This window comes from Macrotis lagotis, chromosome 1 (assembly GCF_037893015.1).
Source record: "Macrotis lagotis isolate mMagLag1 chromosome 1, bilby.v1.9.chrom.fasta, whole genome shotgun sequence".
NCBI classification, from domain to species: Eukaryota; Metazoa; Chordata; class Mammalia; order Peramelemorphia; family Peramelidae; genus Macrotis; species Macrotis lagotis.
Window position 1 is genome coordinate 861,892,975 of NC_133658.1, and position 23,838 is coordinate 861,916,812.

Sequence of the window (23,838 nt, forward strand, 5' to 3'; positions counted from 1 at the left end):
AATCTCATCCAAAACAACCCCCTCGTTTTACAAAGAAAGAAGCTGAGGGCCGGGGAAGGTCGCTCGGGCTGCCGCGAGGGAGCCGGCCCATCGGAGGGTCTGGGTTCCAATCCCGCCGCTGTTCCACCCCTTGACTCTTCTGCTTCTCCAGGTAAACAAGCGACGCGGAATCAGGTGGAACTTGACTGGGGCCCAGGCGGGGCGGCGCTGAGCTCCCCGTCGGCGGAAGGCCTCGAGGGAAGGCGAGCTCCGCGACGGCCGCGGTGAACCGGAGAGGCGCTCGGCCGCGGGACGGAAGCGCGCTCGGGGAAAGGAGAGGGGGAAGTGCTGCCGGTCACGTGGGCCCGGCCTCGCTTCCGCCGCTCCCTCCGCTCTCTGACCCGAGCGGAAGGCCGGCGCGGGCTCGCGCGCGCCTCCTCCGGCCCCCCCCTTCCGGAGAGGCTCCGGAACTGGTGAGGGGCGGGACCAGGACGGCTGGCGGCGGCGGGGACGGCGCGCGCGTGTGCGTGCGCGCGCCGCGTGCTCGCGTACGTCGCCCGGATTTGGCCGCGTCCGCCCGCCCGTGGCCGCCGCCGTCGCCCCGCTGTCGCCGTCGCCGTCGCCGCGCTCTCGCCTCATCGCGGACAGCCTGCCGGCCGCCGCCTGAAGGGGTGGGGGTGGGTGAAGCAGCCGCCGCCGCCGGGATGCCGCGGGTCTACATCGGCCGCCTGAGCTACCAGGCTCGGGAGCGGGACGTGGAGCGGTTCTTCAAGGGCTACGGGAAGATCCTGGAGGTGGATCTGAAGAACGGGTGAGGCGGGCGGCGAAATGGCGGGAGAGCGCCGGCCCGGGCCGGCGTGGGAGTCGGGCCCCGCACGCCGGGGAGGCCGCGGGGCCGGGGCGCCGGGATCGGCCGGGGCGGGGGGGCCGTCCCCGGAGCGCCTGACTCCGCCGCCGCCGCCGCGCCTCGGGGGGCCGGAGTAGGCCCCGGCTTCCGACTGCGCCTGCGCGGAGCAGAGGCTCGGGACGGGAGGGGGAGGCCGGGAGCGGCCCGAGGAGCCCAGGCGGCGGGCCGGGCCGGAGGGCAGGAGTCCCGGCCGGGGCCCGCGCCGCTTCCTGCGCCCGGGAGGCCACTGGCGCCGCCGGCGCCCGGGGAAGCGGCCGCTGGGAGTCGTGCCCTCCTCACCTCCCCCGGGCCGCGAGCGCCTTCCCGGGCACACGACCCCTGGCAGGGCGCTCTGGCAGACTTGCCATGTGCCACGCCAGTTTGGGCGGGAGCCTCGGGTCCGGTGAGTCCAATGACACTTTTACAAAGTTTGGCCCGGAGCGATGGAAGCCTCAGCCATGCCCTCCCTCCGGGAAATCCGCATCTTCCTTCTTCTTTAAAAGCTGCTGGGGTTCGAGCCCTCCAGGGTTTCGGAGCGTGCTCCCGCCTAGAGTTGACGCTACTTTTAAGAAGGGGCACCCTTTGGAAGATCAGCTCACTGGCCCCCAAAGAACTGCCGGCAAGGATGTCTCTAATGGTTCATTCTGGCAAGACTGAGCCAGAAAAACGGTTATTACATTAGAAGCGAAGAGGAGTACAGAGTACAGAGATTGAATGTTATTGAAGTGAGAACTGGGGGGGGGGGGGCGACAGGGACTCAAATTATGATAGGACTGGAAAATGAGAGAAATTGTGCAAAAATAAAAATACAAACTTAAGATAATGAAAAACTTAGGAAAAATTAGCTTTTTGGGGAGACCCGGATAGGGGTGGGAGGAAAAGGGCACGGAATGAACTACCCCATTGCTTCGGATCTAATGTGCCTGCAGTTTATTTCCTCATGTAATGCTAGCAGCTGTTGCTTGATGCATTCTGAAAGGTAGTTAAACATAGGTTTGTATATTGTGGGAAAATCGGTTGCTCTTCGATACTACAAAATAGTCGTGAGCTTGAAAGTTTGGTGGGAGATGATCATGAAAAGGAATCAACTGCGTTAAAATTCAGCAGTAAAATGTTGGTCAGTATTTATTTTTCCACATAGTTAAATCAGATTCCTCTTTCTAGTAGAACTTTGAGGAATTGCATGTATCTTCTTGGTCAGATTAATAAATGTTTATTTGAATTGGGCTTGAGATAAAAGTTAACATTTTAATGCTTTTTACAAGAGTCCAACTAAGTTAAGAGAGTAACATTTAACTGGCATCAAGCCACAGGTCCTTTCCTTTACTTTCAAGCAGCTGAAAATAAGCATACATAATTTTTGATTAGGATACTTTTTTGAGCTTAAACAGTGATAAGGAATGTGAGTTGACAGTATACTATGCAGATTTTTCTTCGAATCGTTTTGTTGATGTTAGACCATTAGGGTGTTCTCCACCATGGTATAATTATTATTTGGAAGTATAGAACAGTGAGGAATGACTATTCTGTCATGTGGAGTTCAGTATATAGTTTTAATTATAATAACTCACCTTTATATAACACTTTAAGTTTCATTTTGTTTTTTTAATTGTATTTATTTAAGCCAACAGGGTTAAGTGACTTGCCCAAGTCACCCGGCTAGGTAATTATTAAGTGGCTGAGGTCGGATTTGAATTCAGGTACTCCTGACTTCAGTGCTCTATCCACTGCACCAACCAGCTGCCCCCAACACTTGCCCCCTGCAAAACACTTTTTCTCACAACAATCCTGTGAATTAGGTAGGGCAGCTATCCCCATTTTACAGATATGGAGACTGAGACTCTGAGGGGATAAATAACATGTCCATGATCAGACTAGAATTAAAGCCAGGTATTTTTCTCCATATTCAGCACTTTATCCACTATATCAAGCTGCCTCTTTAAGAGTTGTCAGTATTGTAAAACAGAAGCAAATAATAATATAATAATACACCACTCACTTGGAGGGGAAAAGGTGGTAGTTTGGTGGTGGAGCAATAGTCACTATCCTGGGCCTGATGGAATCCTGGAGTGAAATAAGAACAGGAGCAAAAATTTCTTATATATATCAGCTTTGTTCTATGCATTGTGTTTAGTGCAGAAGGTAAGCTAAAAGATATGCGTTCTGCCAGTGACCCACTAAGGGGAGGATACAACACATTCACAGCTAACTATAATTTAAAATTTGGATCAATGTGTAATGGACTTTTAGATCTGAAAAGAAAGAGATCGCTTTTAGTTTAGGAAGTTGGGGCAGTTTGAGGGTGTAGCAAGAATGAACCAAATATGAAAGAAACAGCTATTATATTTTAGCTTGATAGGAGTAATGGTGGGATATTAATAGAACAGAATTTGCTGAAATTAATCAATAGAGGATTAGGACATCAAAATTATGAATGAATATAAACCCTAAAATTCATTATTAAGGATTTACTAAAAACTGTGATCATAAGAATCTTAAGGGATTCGTTTGAAAAATAGAACTGTTAGGCAAGAATGGATCCAGTTAGAGAAGCCTCTCTCTCTATAGGCTTCCTCGTGTTCTGGTCTCCCATCCTGTTCATCACACAGGGACTCTCAATTCTAGAAGGAAATTTTGGTGGTTAGGGAAGAGATGAGAATTAAATTCACAGAAATTTAAAAGTAAATGAAAAATTATCATGAGGAAAGGTTATTTTTGTAATTGAAATTAATATTTGTTGAGAAGTCAGAAGCCATCAGCCTATATATATAAAGGACTGGAATAGTACTGCCTGGGGGACATGCACCAAAGCTGACCTTGTAGCTGCAGTCAGGATTGTAGGAATGGAGAACTTGAAGAAAATGAGACCAACAATAGGAATTTAGTCTAAGCAAGAGTCAACCCTAGATCAGATTGTAAAAATAGCAGTCAACTCAGTAAGGATAGTGATTGGGGGCTGTATTACCTTTAGGTCACACTTGAGATGGGCTGAACTTGCCTAGACTTAAATAGCTGGAAGCAGAACCAGGATTCTAACCTAGGTCTCCTGGGTGCTTTTTTTTCTATTGTACTTTATATGCTGCCTCTGCACAATCGATTGAAAAGAGAACCTTAAATGGCAAGTTTGTGGGATTAGGAGCCAGAAAAGGAGTGTTCCCTAGCAGAAGGATTATGACTAAGAAGGAGAAAATTGGTTTTGAAAGAGAAATAAAGAATTCTGTCTTCACCATCTCAAATTTTGGGTGGTAGTAAGAAATTAACCTTGAAGACTTGGGGGAAAGTTGTGTACTAGTGAAGCATGGAAAATTTCATTTTACAAAAGGTGTATAGAATTTAGGAAGTGGGTGCCAGGGCTACGTTAAATAGTGTAGAGAAGGGAGGGAGCAGCTCTGTGCCTGCCATTTTGTATACCAGGCAGTCCTACTGAACCACAAGACCTGCACCCTGCATTTTCAGTTAAGATCTATAAGACCTAAAATTCAGTTGACCTTGTTGTGGAGGTCCTCTGAATTTGTTGGTTCATTTTCCTTTCAGGCAGAACCAATCTAGACCTCACCAGGTTCCTTGGAGTCTCCTCCATTTGGTACCAGATGCTCTGCTCATAGATTGTGAGAATCTTAAAAATAATAATAGCTGATATTTCTATAGCTTTTATATATAAACTTATATATATCATATATATAAAACTTTTGTGTGTATATATATATGTGTGTGTGTATATATATATAAAATCTTCTATAACTTTTAAGGTTTGCAAAACGCTTTATTTAAATAGGCTAAAGGGGTGCTGCACAAACAACCCCATGAAGGGAGTACCACAGATATTATTCTCCCCATTTTCAGATGAGGGAACTGAGGCTCAAAAACTACTACTCAGGGTCAGAGGCAGGATTTGAACCCAAGTCATCCTTACTCTAGTGTGCAATACTTTATCTGCTGTGATCAACATTTATGTTAGGAAAGCCAGATACCAGCAACATAGGTTGCTTTTTCTTCCAGCAACTAGCAGAATTCATTTGTAGAACTGGAATAGGCAGGAGACATTAGTTTTTTTGCTGGGTTTTTTGTTAGTTTTTAATTACCCTTCTTACTGCTAGAATGGAGAAGCAGATAAACTCAGTCTGCTCTATAAAAGTTGGATCACCATCAGAAAACTTTTGAATGAAAAACTTGGGCTATGGCAGTGCTGTCTTCTAAATGTGATAAACCTCAGTTAATGAAATAATGATATCTACCTTTACTTAATCTTATGAAATCTTGTGGTTATGAGTGAATTTGCCAAAAACTCAACAGTTTATAGTATCATAAAGTATCAGTCTTTTGGTCAAAAGGTTATTGAAATAGATTGTTAGTTGTTCCACTCAAAGCAGCAGTTGAAATGTATAGATGACCTTAGAACTAGAGTGGTCTCTGAGATTGTTTTTACATCTGTATTTTAAACTTGATACAATATTTTTAGCAGTCCTTAGCAAAATTAACAGACTAGAATGTGTGTCTGTAGGGTTTTGTCTGTTTCTTCTCAACGTCTACAGATTATTTTAACCACCTGGCAGATGGAAAAGAGTAAACCTGAAAAAAGACATGAACTAAAGAACTTTCAGTATGTTGTTCAAGGAAAAGGTTTAGCCAACATATTGAGGATCTCTGACTCATACTGTCAATGACCCTTGATTAACCAGAATTCTCAGAGAGTAAGGTGTTTTGTTTAATTGAATGTTCCTTTTAATTGAGAATCAGTTAGGGAGCCTATGTTGTTGAAAATTTGTCATAAATGTTTTTAGTACACTTGCCTGCCTTCAGTAAATAGAATTTAACTTTTCATCGATGATTTTGCCATACCTTAGGGTCACCTTGAACAACAGTGATTATTATATGTACTGTATGTATATAATAGGTGTAGGAGAATGGTCTGAATCTCTGTTGGCCCCAAGACCAGAATATCTTCAGCAGGGTTTGTGTGTGTATAATCCCTGATATGACCTAGTTCTTGTCATTTTTCTCCTTTGTCCTGTGGGTCATGTGCAACAAAAGAAAAATTATGATTAATCAAGTTAATTTGATTTTGGTTAACTCAAGTTATATACAGTGTGATTAATTGTGATGAGTAAATTGCCTTCCCTGAAAATATCAGATAAGAACTTAATAATTGATTTTTTTTATGGCAGTGATACAATAAATTGATGTGGGATAGAAGCAGTGTCCAAGAGAAAAACAAAGACTTGCCACTGGCTTCCTTGTCCTCTTCATGTTGCTCATATGTTACTTCATCCTAAGGAGTAGCTGAGGATGTGTGAGAGAAATGACATGCTTGTTTGCTAGGAAAATTAGGACATTTGGTTCTGTATAATTATAATGCCTAAGAATCACTTCGAAACTTTTCACTTAAGGGTTTGAATAATCCTTTTTATAGATGAAGATGGATTTCTAAATGTGTATTTTTTTAAAAGTGCAGTGGTATTTTGAGAGAGGAAGATAAATTCTCCCCTCCTAGTGTAGGGGCCATAGAATACTCAAACTCTTTATCTTGAGTCATTATTAGGTAAAACAATAGACCCTGCTAAGTTCTTTTAGTATTTCTTTGTCATTGTTAGGTGTCCTGATACTTGTAGGACAGTCTTCAAGTGATTTTCATTCCAAATATAGCTGTTTTTTGAACCTGATGACTTTTTTTTAAATTTATTTATTTAGTTTTTTAGTTTTGCAAGGCAATGGGGTTAAGTGACTTGCCCAAGGCCACACAGCTAGGTAATTATTAAGTGTCTGAGGCCCGATTTGAACTCAGGTACTCCTGACTCCAGGGCTGGTGCTCTATCCACTGCACCACCTAGCCATCCCAGACCTGATGACTTTTGAAAAATCATTATTAAAATGTATTCTTTTTGTTTAAAATATTTTGTTTAGTTTCTCTTGTTTCCATTGTAAAAAAAATAATCCCAGGATTCAAGTATCAAATTAAAACATTAAGATATTTAAAATATGAAGTACTGAATTGAGACACTTGGCAATTTGGACCTGGTGTATTCACTGACTTGCAATGTGATTTTTGGGCAAGTCATTTTTAAGCACTAACTGCCTCAGCTTAACCATCTGTAACATGAGGATAATATGTGCTCCCCTCCCCCTCTCTACCTCACAGGGGTGTCATATGAATAAATGGGATACATGAAGCTTTTGTCACTCCCTAGAAGACAAGTGCTGGATAAATCCAAGATATTATTTGATTTTTGGATCCAGTATTATTGAATACTTCCAGGTAACCACAGCAGAAGATTGAGATAACATATAGACAGTACTTTGAGCTCCTCAGAAGAAAGGTGCTCTGAACAGCCAAGGTGATATTGATGGTGGTGGTGGTATTTTGTATATTTGTAAGGTAAAATTGTTGGAATTTTTTTTATAATAGCATGCATTTGTATAATTTTTTTTTCAACTGAGGATATCAAAGTGCTTTACAAACAGTGTTGTCCCTATTTTTTACAGATGGGGAAACTGAGGCACAGAGAGGTTAAGTGGCTTGCCCAAGGTTACAAAATGAGTCATTGACAACCCTGGAGACTGAAGACCTATTTATTCACAGACCAGGTACAGCATGGGCAGTGGCAGTCAAAGCTTCCCTCACTCACACCTTTCCAGGGTGGCTCAGCCCTGATCTTCAGAGGCTGCCTCTAAGAGTGAGAGGGTAGTTCAGGTTCCACAGCCCATTCAGTCTTTGGTCTCTCTACTGAGACTGCCAGCAAGGGGACCAGTAACTGCCAAGTGAGACGGTGATTTTTATGATGTTGACCCTGGACTGAGACCAGAAGTGCTCATCACACCATTCTCTGAAGAGCTGTAAGATGGTAATGATTTTGTTGTGGCTGACCTGGGTAGGATTTTCACCAACAAGAGTAAGAAGTCAAATGCTTGAAGTCCCAATATCAGTTCCCAGAACCATCCAGTCATAAAGGATTCTGAAGGTGAGGGACCAAACATGGGCTCCTCCATAGGATCTCCCCAGCCTGGCATGTCATTCTTATCTTTTGTGTTGAATTTAAACTAATTTACACTTTTTGTGCTGGTGGTAGGTAGTGCTGATAAGTGAAAGCACTTGCTGGAGTGAGCAAGTTGGGCCATTTAGGAATTTTAATTCATTTGCTAGTCCTAATCATTTGGGGGTGGGGGCTGTTTTTATTATTACAAAGTAGTGTATGTGTGTTTTTAAGCCTTCCAAGACTTGTGTTTGGGGAATTGTTTTTAATTTGTAATGGAGTTTGCATGAATTTCATTATGACATCAGGGAATAGTCTGTCCCTTTTCTTTTGACACCTCCTGTCTCATTTACCCTTAAGCTCAATTTTATGTTATTAAGTGTGAGTAAATTGAAATGGACACAGGTGTGGACATGTTTATTTCAAACCACCACTACCACCCCTCTTTCCCCTAAATCCTTGAAGACTACTTATTCCATGGAGGGGAGCAGGCTTGTTTCTGACTTACAAAAACCAAAATAATAGTTTTTGTATTGACAGAGGAGTGTAAACACTTAAATTAAAATTTGTTATTCATACTTTACATGATTGGAGTTAAAGTGAGAGTAGTGGAATAAAATGACTAGAGAAGAGAATTGATTTATGGGCTAAAATTAGAACCAAGGCTTGGGTAAAAGCAAATCATTATCACCATCATCCTTATATTAGCTTCTGTTTCTGTAGTGCTCTCTGGTTTACAAAGCCCCTTGGTCACAATAGTGTAGACAGTGTAAGTTTATTCACATTTTACAAGGGAAATTCAAAGTACAGAATGTGACTTCAGACAAAAGCAGCAGTTAAACAGGAGATACGTAAAGAAGTAAGCACCTACAAAATGAGACTAATTTTGATTATAATTGATTCAAAATCTCTTTGATATTCAATTACTGTCATACCTAGTTGTTGTTTTTTAAGTGGTAGGTGATCTTGACCCTTTGACGCCTAATGAAGACCTAGATTATACTTTTTATACCCAAAGTTCAGGCTTGAAGTAAAGTGTTGTATTTTGTTTGGGGAGAATGGAGAAAAGAGTTGTCTGATCTTGCTTGAGGTAAATGGCAGGTCTGTGGCTGAAATGCGAAATTTTATTGGTTTATTCATTCACTGCTGCATTTTTCTTGATTAGTTTATTATTCTGGCAGTAAATAGAGATCATCATCACAAATGGATAAGGAGAGCAGTAGAATTCAAACCTCTGATTCCAAATCCAGAAATGTGTGCTGTAAGTGTCTCATTGGTGAAATTTCAGTTGATACTTTAGTTTCTTTGCACTCACATTTTGTTTGGTTCATTGTGATTCCTTTCCCCACTTGATATAGTGAATGAAGTAAAGATAATGAATTTAATGCAGTAGCAACAGAGGATATCTCTTCCCTCCCTGCCCCCTTCCCCCCCCAAAAAAAATTACCTGCTCGTAGAAAGGAAGACCAGTCATTTGATTAGGTGTCCAAGCCCCTCTTCTAACTCTGGATCCATTGGTATTTCTTAGGTTAGTTAGGTTGTTTTACTTAAAAATTTGGATGAATCTTCAGTCTCATAACTGACACCATCACAGATTCATTCCCTTTGCTGCAGCTACTTATCATTTACCCCTAATCTCAGTTTAATGTTAATAAGGATCAGTAAATTGAAAAGGATTCAAGTGTAAAAATATCTCTTCTTCTTCCTTTCATTCCCATACACCACCACCACCCCCAGCCACCCACCCTCACACACACAGACTGCTTATTCCAAGGAGCAGATCAGTCTGGATATACCAGATAGATCTTCTCTTTTTTTAATTGTTTTCCTTTAAATAACCTCTATACAGTCTTTATCCAGTGTATTGGAAGCCTTCCTGGAACAACCTGCCTCCTTTACTGGTCAAACATGTTTCTGATGAATACCTAAAAATTACAAAATTCTGTGTTCCTTTAGCTTATAAATCAACATTTTAAAAGACCATGCCATGAATACTGTGGGGATCATCTTGACCTTTGTCAGATTTTAAAGCCCATCTACCTCAATTCCTCTTTCTTCTGGCCCAACTCACCCTTTATCTCTTTTTTATGGTGATTACAATCACCCTGTCACTCACGTAACTAAACTTTCATGTGATAGTTTCATGTAAACTCAGCCCTGAGTCTTTAGAGGCAGGTTATGACACCGTAAGTAGAGAGAACTGGGCCTGGAGTCAAGGAGATCTCAGTTCAGATCTGGTCTCAGGCACCGGCTATGTGCCCTGAGCAGGTAACTTAATCTCTATATGCCTTAGTTTCCTCAACTGTAAAAATGGAGTTAATAATACCACACAAGGTTTTGAGGATCCAGTGAGATCATATTTGTTAAAAACATGCAACATGGTAGGTTCTATATAAATGTTTTTTACCCTCCCTCTTTTTTTAATTTTTTTTTTTTTTTTAGGTTTTTGCAAGGCAATTGGGGTTAAGTGGCTTGCCCAAGGCCACACAGCTAGGTAATTATTAAGTGTTTGAGGCCGGATTTGAACCCAGGTACTCCTGACTCCAGTGCCGGTGCTTTATCCACTACACTACCTAGTCGCCCCAATTCCCTCCCTCTCCTAAATCCAAAGGCAAACCCCAGGGAACTAGGTTCATTTTAGGTCCAGGGAGGTCTTCAGAGTTAAAATTCCCAGGACTAAACCTTTCTTTTCCCAGACTATTCTATTCAAGTTTTTATGTCTTTTGAAGAACTTGGTGAAAGTCACCCAGCTATATACTTCAGTCTAGGACTACTAGATCTTTGTTCTGGAACGGAAAGGCATAAGTCGAAGCATTAATACCATCTATTCTTGGCAGTCATTCAGTCTCTGTTTAAATACTGCCAATGGAGACAGGTCTGCTGCCTCTAAAGAATCCTGTCTTGTCCTCTCTTAACAGTCATAGTGTCATCAAGACAGGCCTCCATACCTCTTAAGTGCAGAAGACACTATGGAAGGCATAATATCTGCCCTCTGGGATTTACTGAACTTCCAATTCTGTAATGAAGTGAAGAGGAAAGACATAAATTCAGAGACTAACAAACAAGAGAACTACAGAAGTATCATCATCATCTACATGATCAATATATTATTAAAAAGCACCAGTTTTGGAGTCAGAGGACCTGGGTTTAAAACCTGGTTCTACAACATACTACTCATGTGACCTTAAGCAACAGATTGAGAAATGATGTGACTTCTTACCTGTAAAAATGAGAAAATTGCATCAAATGATGTCATCTATCTCTATCCTGTTCTAAATCGTTTGATTAGTCAGTGATTTACAAGTGCTAAAGAGATGCATTGAAATGAATGATTGACAGCAGGTCAGGTTTCTGATTTTTTTTTTTAAGGAGATTTTCTACATCAAGTGGGTAAAATCCTCCTGCTGTAGAAACTAGCTAATAAATTATTTGGGGGGTCCACTTTAGCCTTCAAATAAAAGCAGTACTACTCTAACAATAGAATAATTTAACCAAAAATAATGCTTGGGAGGAAAAAAAGTTTTTATTTCTGTATGTAAAAATACCCTGTGTTGGGCAGAAACAATAGACCGATTTCCTAGTAGAAAGGCTTTTACAGTAATCTTAGGGCAGCAAAGCCTTGACAGTGGGGACTTTTGGGCAAAACTTGGGGACATTTTGGGAGCTAGCCACTTAGGTTGTGTCAAGAGTTGCAACAGCTTCAAAGTTCTAATCATAAGTGATACAGTAGAGTGGTACTGTTGTTATTCATTATCTGGACTGAAGAGGCTTCTTGGGTGTAATCCACAGATGACAAATCAGGAGGTAGGCTTCTGTTTTGAAAGGTGGAAGAAGATGAAGTCATAGAAGTCATAACCACCAGACTGGAAAAGCAGTTAGATCAAAGCACAAAATTTTTAAATGCGTGGAGCTGGCATTGACAATAATGACTAAAGTATTAGACTGGGGCCTGAAGTCTTTTCCTGGGTAAGTCCCATCCTCAAGTTTTCTTGAGGACAATGAAGTAAAGACTGGGATAGGCGTCTGGAGCCTGAGTTGGAGGCAGGATCCGTTCCCTGTCTCTTAGCAGTGGTACCTCAGACAAATCCCAACTTCTTGGAGCTTGTTTCTTCATCTGTAAAGGGGTAGTACTAATCACTGCCTGGTCTATCTCACAAAGTGTTTGTGAGGATCAAATAAATTCATGTGCCAAATACTTTGAAAACTGTAAAGCACTCTGAAAGTATAAGATATCATTATTACATTATTACTTCACAGAGACTTTGGAAAGAAAATTCAGTAACAGATGTTCTTCACAACCAAGGTGGTACTTCTCAGTAAGCAAGGGGATCTTGGTGACTTCACTTCTCTGGATGGAAAGAGTCTGAGTGATCTACTTCATGATATAGGGTGGATTGGATTAAAGAGAAGTCATGGAAACTGAATTGTGATCAACTCTATAGTGAAATCAGGTTGGAGCTATTCATGTGCCATTCCACCATTCACAGCAACACTGCCCACCCAGAACCTTTCATGTGGCAGAATGACTGACTCTCCTTTTAGGTCTTGCTAGTCCTCAATATTCTGTCATGGCAAGACCTTTTGGGTTTATATCAGGTACTTTACAGAATTCTCATTCCTTGCCCCCTTTTTTCTTTGTTCTGGACTCACTTCTCCCAGGAGTTTTCCCATTATCACTTTTTAATAAGGAGCATGAATGATTCTAGCTATCCTATTAGCCATTTCCCCCAGCTGTTTGGGTCAACATATTCTGGAGTTCAGCACTAGGTATTGTGAGAGAATGTAATTCCTTGCTCCTGTCACTTACAGTCCTCCTTTGTCCTTGTAAGAGAGAGAGAAGGCCCCCTGCCTTTGATCTCAGCTTAAATATTGAGCTTGATTATCTTAGGTGGTTAGAATATGAATAAGACTAAAGTTAGATGTTCAGTTCCTCTATGAGTTGACTTCACTTGGACTAAAGAAAACTCCCTGGCCCCAAATGACATTCCTAATCCTGGCCAGTCCTGTTACTATAACAGAGACAAACAGGTGAGAATACAACCCATCCCTCACACATCTTCAGAGGTAAAAAAATTAAAACTCATATTCCTTAGTATAGTGTTTCAGGAGTATCATAATCATGTAGACATATACAACACATTGCACTGATATGCCTTTAGGAAGGAGAGACCAGCTATGCATTCCCTTTTGGAGACACGATTAAATAGGAAAATCTCAAGCAAACTTGTGGGGTGGTGAGAGTCATTAATTTAGTTTGTTGGTGGGGGAGGGGGGTGTTTCATACATGAGGAAACTGAGGTCCAGAGTGATTTAAGTGACTACTTCACTAGTAGGAGAGCTAGGACTCAAAACCAAGTCTGCTGTTGACTGAGTCCAGGGCTCTTAGAATTTTTGCTTTTAGAAGCATTTTAGAGTCTGCAAAGTTCTTTAACACATGATCTCATTTGAGAGATAGTGGATGCCTGTGGACAACATAAACACAGAGGAGCATCCTTTAGGCACATGGCACTAAAGCATACTATGGTAGGCCACTGATCAGCATACCCCAGAGTAAGTCATGCTCATCATTTTCCAGACAGGACTTGCCTCCAGCCTCCCTGGTCCCGTGAAGATGTTTGGAGGGCAGAGATGACCCTAAGACGTTCTGGAAGGGGTGAGAGAACCTCTGTATCATGTTCTTCAAGTAGTGTTTTTTGCATACAAGGAAAAGGACAAGGCCCATTGATTTTACAGCTTTTAGATGAAGACATTTGGAATCAGAAAAAGACTACTAAGCTACAATAAGAACTTAGTTAATAGTTGTTAGGTTAGTAAACTAGTTAGCCTTTGAAGCACTTTGGTTTGTTTTTATTTGGTGGTTTTTTTTTTAAAAAAATCATTCTATTACCAGTGCTTCATAATTCTGGCTGAGACCCCCCCCCAAAAAAAGTTATTAAAAGCTCAGTGAGAGAATTATGATTCACTGGCAAGGTTTTTATAATGTTGAAGACCAGAAAGGAAAACTTATCAGTTCCAAATGCCTGTCTTTAGTATACAAATGACATATTGAAAATCCATGGTATTAAATATTTGTAGGAGACTAGAGATAGATAATGGTTATGGATATCCCTCCATTTATTCAAATTTTCCAGCGTATGTTTGGGACAGGATAGTGATAGAATCTTTGAAGACAAAGTAATGCTATCCAATTGAAAATACCTCAAATTTAGATAATGCTTTGTGGCTTACAAAATGTTTTTCTCACAACAACCCTATGAAGCATTCAATTTACAAATTAGGAAGCTGCTTTGAGAGGTAGTAGTTACTCTTCACTAGACGTTTTCAGGCTGAGGCTCTATGAGTTTGTGGAGGAAATTACTATTAAGTTAGATGTTAGGCAAGATGACTTCTGAGGCAGATTTAGAGCCTTTACTTCTGTCTCCACTAAATCATGCTGCCCAGGTTCAGCAATTAAGCCATGTTCTCTGTCCTTTCTGAAAGGTTTGGGGAGGAGGGGTTTCAGGATAGTCCCTCCCTTAGTAGAGTTTCATAGTTTGTCTTACAGCCATGATCTTCCTGCATCCCACTACCTCTTCTTAATGGAAAGAGGACTGACTTTTGTTCTTAGAGAACAGAGGAGATTCATTGTCTGCAGGTAGATTAAAGCAATTTCCAGTTTGGTTTGCTTATTATGGAAGGTATTCATAGGGGGTACCAGATGTTTCTTTTGAATTTTTTTTAATATGTATTTGTTTCTGTCCTCAGGCTCTCTGTTCTAATTTAAAGACCAAACAGCTCTTAAAATTAAATCCCTCTTCTTTTTCCAACATTATATAAGACTTCAAAAGGAGCATAGTAGGTCTCTTATTCCTAGAAAATAGAGAACAGCTAATGAAGGAGAAATTGGCTTCCATACTGACAACTTGGAACATGTTAAATTCAGTTTAATCTGAGGCACGAGTCTCTAGTATCTGGATACATTCACTGGACTCAAAAAAAAATTTGGAGCATTATCCTTTAAAAGACTCTGAATAAATAAAGTTCTCTGCAAGCAAGTTTTTTAAAAGTTTTTTTTTGGTGACTTTTCTTTTTCTTTTTTTTGTCCTCAGAACAAAAGAGTTCTCAGAAGCTTTTCCCATCCTATTTGTGAAAGTATGGTTCTACTTAAAAAATGAATTACAGTGTTTCTTTCTCTAAAAGCTATCCATACAAGCACAGAAATAACTTTTGTTAGCTTGCTAAATAAATTGAAACAAACTAAATTGACCTCAGTAATGGTATCAAGGCAGGCACTTGGTTGTGCCAGCTGGCAGTGATAATACAATTAACTAAACAACACTTTAAAGCTTGCAAAAAGCCTTTTTTTTCTTTTAACTTTTAAGCCTTAATAGCTTAAAACTTTACCATGACTTTTGGGACGCGTCATTTATATTTTATGCCAACCTTGTGAGACAGGTACTCATTCCCATTTTACACAGAGAAAATAAAGTGATTTGGCCATATATCATCAGTAATGAGTATCAGAGGATTCAAATTTCAGTCTTTCTAACTTCCTGTATTTTTATTAATATTTTAAAAATATAACTACCTGCACTAAATTAAACCTTAATGAAATTTGGCACCTAAGTCAGTCACAGGTGGAATGCTGCTATCAGCATGACTGATACAGACTTTTAGAGTTGGGGGGCTTCTGACTGGGCCCTTTCCTAACAATAGCAAAGTTAAATTAATATCTGAACATTAAGGGGTACGCTGTCAGTAGTCTCTAGAAAATGAAGAAGAGACAAATTCAGAGATATCATAGTAACAGATAACATGTATGTAGCCTCAATTTGATTGCCACAGCCAAACCTTGTGAGGAAATTAAAGTCAGTTTTTCTAAGTTGCAGCTAGAAAACTTTGTGCAGGAAATCAACTCCATAAGAGTGCTTTTCTTCATAAAAGCTATCTCTGCTAATTAGGGTAGAGAAAATTCATGTGTACATACTACCAATCTAACAGGTCTCTTGTCTAAAAGTCCAGCTGAGCTAAATTTGGAGAGCCTTAGCACAGTTGGCCACATTAACTCTTAAATGCTAGCTACTAAACTATAAAAGGTCTAGTGATTAGATGAGATGGAAAAGATACACTGATTAAAATCCAGGTCCTGGAAGTATTAGAGAAACCTAATTATTTTATTTGCCAGTTTATCATTTGCTTTTCAGAAAAGATCTTTTGGGTTTTCTTCAGGAGAATTGGGGTACTTGAACTCAAGATGTTCTGGAGTTATAGAAAATGCATTACCTTCTAGATGCGATTAAAGCATCAGCTTTTTAAAGAATTAGTACAGTTTGTTGCTTACATGTTATAACTTGGGACCATGCTTACAGTGACCCTTAATGCCATGATACCTGATTTGAAAAAACCTGGGGGATTTTTCTTAAGGTAATGTTCTAATGAAATAGTTTTAATTTTGAAGTCAGAGGGAAAGGCAGCATGATATAATGGAAAGTATTTCAATTTTTCAAGTTCCAGCTCCAGCCTTGGGCAAGCAACATCCTGTAGACCTCAGTTTGCTCATCTGTAAAATGAAAGGATTGGACTAGTTAAAGCTTAACCTTACAAACGAGGCAACTGAGTCCAGAAAAGTAACAGGAAGTTTTCTTTTTTAAGGTATATGACATATATGTATATATGAACAGAATTGTTAACTTCATAAATACGGAAAACACCACACTGACATTGTGTCGGAGAATGGTTGCTATGAGCTCAAGTTGGCACCCACAACTAGATAATATTGTGATAGCATCCTGTGATAACCAATGACAAGTCCTAATGAGCAAATGAGGAAACAGTGCTTATATGTATGTATGTAAAGTATTATTATACAGGAAATCAAATAGAAGATAGATTGCTTTTGCAAAACCACTTGATGAAGTTAAATAATAGGACATTGAAACATCTCTGATCTCCTCAGTATGGGTGGCCCCTTCAGGAAGCCAGATCCTGCAGTCCATTCTTACCTTCTCATCTTATGACTTGTTCAAATTATCCTCTAAGTTCACCACAGAGACCTACCCTTTGTGAACCTAGGTCTTCCTTTGGATCTCCTGGCAATATGTACTCTTAGCCCTGGACTTTTCATTTCCCTCAGTTATACCTTGCTCCAGATGTGTAACTAACCTGCATTCTTTTCAGGTCATCAGTCTTTCTGGCAATATCCTTTATGCCATTTGTCCCATAAAATTCTTCATTTGAGAATATGTTCCAGCCAAGTCATGTACTCTCCATGCACCTTTCCATTGCCCTTTGGGTAACTCACTATTTTAAATCTTCAGAGATAATAGTATTGTATGACTCAGTCATACAGGGTAAACAGGGTATGCCTATAATTTTAGTGGAATTGACTAAGAAATGATAACTGAGGGTTCATGGAAGCTCATAATTAAATGTTGATAAATTTTCCTAGGTTTATTTAATTAAGTGACTTGAAGATCACATTTCATTGTGGTAACTGTACTAAACATAACTTGCTTTGTCAAATGCAGCAGAATGCATATCCTCTTAAGAGTCACAAAAATACAGGATTTCAGAATTGGAAAGGACCTTGGAGTCCAAATAGTTTAGCCCATACAGAGACTTGTATATAACCAAGCAACAATGAATCTGGGCTTAAAATCTCTACCTCCCAAGACAGCCTGTACTATATCAGGGCACCTCTAATTTGCAATCTCTGCTCCATGGTATTTTAATTGCTCCTTGTTCTAATTCCTGGAGCCAAGTGTAAAACAATCAGCCCTTCGAGATTTTGAAAATCTCTTGAATCTCTCTCAGGCTCCCCCCATCTATTCTTTCCAATCTTATCTTCACCAAGCTAAACACCCCTAGTTCTTTCACTTAGTCCTCACAGAATATTCATAAAGCACTTCATCATCCTGGTTACCTTGCCTTACTCTGGATAAGCTGTAGTTTATCAGTGTCCTTCCTAAATATGATAGCAAGCAAGTGTTATAAAGCCACATATACCCCCTCTTAACTCAAGTAAGAATTTGTTTAAGAATTTGTTATTAAATTAGGTTCAGTGTTTTAGCCTATTAAGATCTATTTAAATCATGACTTTGACATCTCATGTGCTTGTTCCTTTCATATTTGATGTCTTTAAATTACTGATTAAAATATTAAACAACATAGGGACAAGTACAAATGACTGAAATAGTTTACTAGAAAACCATCCCAAATTGACCCTGAAATATTAATTAACACTTTGAGGGGCTGTCCATTCAAACAGATCTGCATCTACTTAATTTTAACATAACTCACCTTTCTTCATCTGGTCTATAAGAATAGCATGAGATGCTTGCTAAGATCTAAGTAACTGAAATGTATACAGCATTGCCCTGATTTAGTATTCTACTGGTACTGTCAAAAAGGAAATTAGGTTTGTCTGGCCTGACCTGTTCTTGATGACACCATACTATATCTCCACCTTCTTTTCTGGGTATTCATTAACTATTCCTTTAGTAATTCTAGAATCTTTCCAGGAATTCAAATCAAGCTCTTTGGCTTATGATTTGCAGACTGTAATCTCTCTCTCTTTTAACCTTCACATTTGTCCTGTGTCCTATAATATCTCTACTTTTTGCCATAATCTTCAAAGAGCTTAGGCAGTGAATAGGCCAGTAATCACATCTGCTAGTCTTTTTTAACAGTATAGGCTAAAGATATGTGAAGTAATGCTTTAAAACAGATTTTTTTTTTTGCAAGGCAATGAATGGGGTTAAGTGACTTGTCACACAGCTAGGTAATATTAAGTGTCTGAGACCACATTTGAACTCAGGTCCTCCTGTCTCCAGGACAGGTGCTTTATCCACTGTACCAACCAACTGCCCCAAAACAGAGATTCTTAACCTGGGATCCATGAGTTGTTTTGTTTTAGTTTGTTTTTTAAAAAAATATTTTGATAACTGTTACAGTACATTTTGTTTACTTTGTAATTCCCACATTATTCTAAGTGATTCTGTAGACTCCACCAGACTACTCATGGGTAGTCCATGATACAAAAAAAGTTTAAGAAGCTCTGCTTTAGGGGTTCACAAATTGTGTTTTGTTTTGTTTTGTTTTTTAGTTAAGTGGCTTGCCCAAGGCCACGTAGATAGGTAATTATTATTAAGTGTCTGAGGCTGGATTTGAACTCAGGCACTCCTGACTCCAGGGCCAGTGTTCCACTGCGCCACCTAGCTGCCCCCATAAATTGTGAATATCTGGAATAGCCATTATAAATGGTTTTTAAAATGTAGTTGGAGACAGTGAACTTCAAAGAAGCTTATACTGCTATAAATTACATATAAAGGATATTCCAGCATTTGATAGCTATGCTTTATTCTTTTTTTTAACTTAACAGTCAATTAAAAAATCTCTTGTCTTTCGTTTTACATCAAAAGGATAATGTCTTCCCTCCCCCAAGAATTATTCCTTGCAACAAAGAATTTTTTTTAGAAAGCAAGAGGAAATAAATCAGCAAACCCAACATTGAAAAAAATCTGACATTAAATAGCTACAGAGTATTCTAGCATAGTTAACAGAACTATCACTTCGAAGGACTTTTGAGATATTTTAAAGGGGGGGGGAATCAGTGAATTTAGCATCTTTAAAAGCATCTTATTTTTAAAAGCTAGGTAAAACTCAGGGAAGAGGTTATTTAAAAGCAATTCAGTCATGGAACTATAGCTTGAAGGCATTATAAAGTCAAGCAGCAAGTATTTATTAAGTGCCTTTTGTGTGCCAGGAATTGTATTAGATACTGGAGATAGAAATGCAAAGAAATAATGACAAGAACAGGCACTGATATTTAGAGCTTTGTGCCTTTCCATCACTTTCTCACAACCCTCTGAATGGGCAGAACAGGGAAGATACAGAGACTCAAAAGAAGTGCAGTTACTTACTTGTTCATGTCCCACAGCCAGTGAGAGTGAAGCTCCAGATCTAAAAGTCTACCTCTAAATACAAAGTATCACATAGTGGTTTGAGTTTCAAAGTCCCTCAGAACTAATATTTGTAGCATTCTTTTCCACTTAATGTGATTGTTACAATCAGTAGTTTATCAAACTGAGATATAAGGTCACTAGCAATGTTAGCATGATTGTGAATAATAAGGGATACCTGAAATGTATTAGTTTTTTTAAGTACCTGAGATTTTGTGCACTTAGATTTACATAAATTTTAACTTGTCTAACATTTATTTAGTGATTTTTTTGTTTACTTTTGTGCACATGTGTGCATGCGTGTGTGTGCGCGTGTGTATATGTGTGTGCGTGCACACTTGTGCATTTGACATCAAGCTTTTCACTGGAAGGTTCCCCAACAAGGCTTCTAGAAACAAACCTAAACAATTACATGAGTATTTAAAAGAAAACCAGCCAATCTAAAGTTCTTATTTTAAAATTAGAAAATAGAACTCGTAATCCTACAAAGAATTGTACAGCTCCGACTAAATTTCAAATTTCTGTGCACTTTAGGATTTTATAAAATAATTTTCCCCTAATCCTGTGAGGTGGTTAGTGCAGATGTGATTATTCCTGTTTTGCAGATAAAAAAAAAACTGAGGTACAAAGTTTTAAGTGACTTGACCAGGGATATACATCTAGTAAATAATTGTCTGAATCAATTCACAGATCTTGTGCATTTTTCATTATACCATGCTGTCTCTCTCCAAACATCAACTATTTTTTATTATCAAACTTTTTCGTTTTTTTTTCTTTAGTGGGAGAAAAGCACAGATTTTAAAGATTGTATGGGTTCTACTGGTATACAGTAGAAGTTAGTCATGAATTTTTTTAGCTCAACATCCCAGAACATAAAATTAAATTTCAACTAGGGTCTAAATTTAGGTCTGATTGCTGCCCCCCTCCCCCACACCAGATTTTTACTTTGACATTGAAGGGGGAAACTTATGATATATTGAAAATATAGTAATTATCCTGTCTGACCCAGCAGAAAGGATTATCCATTTTTATGTAAGGATTTCTTATTTCTGGTCTTTTTCTCTTATATCCTTTGAGAACCCCTACACCTTTTTTGCAGTTTCTTTGGGCCATAATGTTGCCTTGCTAAGTACTACAGGCAACTCTAACTTACTGTTAGTTTGCAAGGTAGATTTAACTCCTACTAGAGCATGAAGCTTTGTTGCCTTTGATAACTGTGAAGTTGTATGTTGCTGTGAGCCCAACCCCCCCACCCCAATTGTGATTCTGACTTCTCTTTCAGGTATGGTTTTGTTGAATTTGATGACCTCCGTGATGCAGATGATGCAGTTTATGAACTGAATGGCAAAGACCTCTGTGGAGAGCGAGTAATAGTTGAGCATGCCCGGGGTCCCCGTCGAGATGGCAGCTATGGTTCTGGACGCAGTAAGCATTAATTTGTATTTGTTATTTATTCAACTTCGTTACTAGAAATTATATTATTTAATTGTATTAGTAAGTTGTTATAATGCCTAAGTTATGAATAATTAATATTTTAAAAGTAAACTTAGATTTGGAAACTTAAGTACGTCTGTTAATGTTTCCGTTTAATTTTGATCCTTATTTAAATGAGTGGAACATTTGTGTTAATTTGTAAATATTTTGAATAATGTTTTTTGTAATATGATTATTTAAAACAAAGACCTCAATGTTTTAATTAAAAAACTCCTTTAAGGCTAAGATGAGTGCCTGTTCCATTTGCTGGCCCTGCCTTTCCATGAGGCTCTTTGACCATTATGGCCCTTGGCTGACCCAAAAAACCTATTCCTATTAGACCTGGGTGCTGAGGATCCCATGGGTTAGACACAGATGAGATCAAACTGAACTAAGTGCCTGAAAATCTTTTTTCATGTTAGAAAACCCTAATCAAGTAAGTTATTGAGTGATTTGAATGTTATTTTTTATAAAATATGTGTGTAAATTTTAAACATTAATAAATGCTTCCATATAGTTTGCTTTTTTTCTTTAAATAAAAAAAAGTTTGTACTGGGTGGGAATAAGGGTAAATCTAATTTATATGAGATGTCTACTAAGCCATTTTTTCCTATTCCACAACTGAAGTATTGGTATCTGCTTCAACCTCCCAAAGGTGGATATGGTTATAGAAGAAGTGGAAGAGATAAATATGGTCCTCCAACCCGTACAGAATACAGATTGATTGTGGAAAATCTGTCCAGCCGCTGCAGTTGGCAAGATTTAAAGGTTTGAGAACCATGAATACTCTGTAACAGGTTGGGAAGGGTGGGGACATGTGCAGGCCCCTAGTGAGGATTAAATTGATTATACAGAAGAAATACATCATTAGACGTGGTTGTCTGCTTAGAGAATCATTGACCATTCAGTTTCAGTGGATACTACGTCTTTGCAATAATATGGTAAATTCAGTTTGGTTGTTTGGACCAGTTTGCCTGTCATCATTGTAGTAAATCTCTTGGTACAGAAATTGCTGTCATGGATGCAGATCATTGGCTTAGCTGCAACTAAGAGTTTGAGAAAGTTGCCAAGACCCTGAGAGGGGTAGTTTGCTGGTGATCTCACAGCCAATTTATGACAAAGCTTGAACCCAAGTTTTTCTGACTCCATGCACAACTTTCTATCTACTTTGCTGCCTCTTGAGATTTAGTTGGAATGTATTAATGATATTGTTGGAAAACAGTGTTGATTTGTGATATTTTCTATAGTAAGCTTGGTTAGGTCCATAACCCTCCAAATTTATCAATATTACTTCAAAGCCTTTGAGATTCCTCTAATGAAATAACAGCTAATGGTAGAAAGACAACTTGTCACAACATTAATAGCATCCTCATGTCCATATTCACCCTAGAATTGAAAACAGTATGGTACTTTAACCCTCATCTCTAGTAAGCTCCAAGATATATTTGGCTCTTTTTTAGTGACAAATGAGGTATTAATGTATTTCTTTTCAGAGTAAAACTACCATCAGCATCTTAGAGTTAAGCTTAGAGGGATAATTCTTATCTTATACCCTACTAAATGTAATATTTTCAATATTCATTTGGCAAAAGTAGGTAATTGAGGGTCGGCTAGGTGGAACAGTGGATTACAGCACTGGCCTTGGAGTCAGGAGTACCTGAGTTCAAATCCAGCCTCAGACACTTAATAATTACCTAGCTGTGTGGCCTTGGGCAAGCCACTTAACCCCATTGCCTTGCAAAAAAAAAGAGTAGATAATTAACCTGCTTTTGAAAGTTTCATCTGTGTATTTTATTCCTGAAATGTTTGGCTGAAAGAATTTTAGAGCTGACAACCTTAATATCTAAAGCTCTGAGTTAGTCACTTCTCACTTTTTTAAACTAGAGGTAGCTTTGAATGATGAGGAATAGGAGAGTTATCTTGGGTATCCTTGTTCTTAACTGACTGTAGCAGAAGACCTTTCTTAATGGCAGGTCAGCTCCAGGTACCATGCTGCCCGATGCACTGAGCTAAAGGGCCTCAGTGTAGCAGATGGTGATTGGGGGCATCATGGAAAGTGAATCTTGTCAGATTGATTGAACACATAAATATTTCCTTATTCTTGTTATGAGAATTAGGGTTTATACTTAAGAAAGAAGACATCATTAATTCTTTCAGCAAGCCCTGACAAAGGAAGTATGACAGTGAATAGAGTACTGAGCCCAGGGTGAGGAAGCTCCAAGTAAGGTCCCTCCCCAGGTCCCTTAACTACACTGGTCTTCATTAACTCCATCTCATTCTCCGTTTTTTCAACTATAAAATGAAGTGACAGCACCTGCCTTCCAGAGCTGTGGAAGACACATGTTCATTGTTATTATTGCACTAAAAGATGCACGATGTGGGCCCTGAAGGTGCTCACTGAGACATGCCCTCCTTTAGAGGCAGTGAAGGCACCAGAGGGATCTGATAAGGGAGGGAGATAGATGAGTGAGGTAGGGATCCCTTGGGGTGGGGGGCAGAGAAAGGAGGGGACTGAACTTCAGAATCTGACTGAGAAAGTCTGTGACCAGGGCAGTGCCTAACAGAACATAGTCTTTGTTGGTTCTGTGATTCT

The 23,838-nt window shown here is 39.4% G+C and overlaps 1 protein-coding gene across 9 annotated transcripts in view; it reads left to right on the top strand.

Moving 5' to 3' along the window:
• The first annotated feature begins 583 nt into the window (after window positions 1–583).
• SRSF4 (serine and arginine rich splicing factor 4) overlaps window positions 584–23,838 on the top strand; it is a 33,341-nt gene continuing 10,086 nt past the window's right edge. Inside the window, exons 1-4 of one of the 9 annotated variants that reach the window (XM_074217911.1) lie at window positions 706–790; window positions 12,091–13,486; window positions 21,055–21,197; window positions 21,873–22,013. In XM_074217911.1, the coding sequence (XP_074074012.1) occupies window positions 21,153–21,197; window positions 21,873–22,013 (186 nt within the window). In that variant the 5' untranslated portion in view covers window positions 706–790; window positions 12,091–13,486; window positions 21,055–21,152. The other 8 variants (XM_074217909.1, XM_074217912.1, XM_074217906.1 and 5 more) reach the window with 8 other exon arrangements.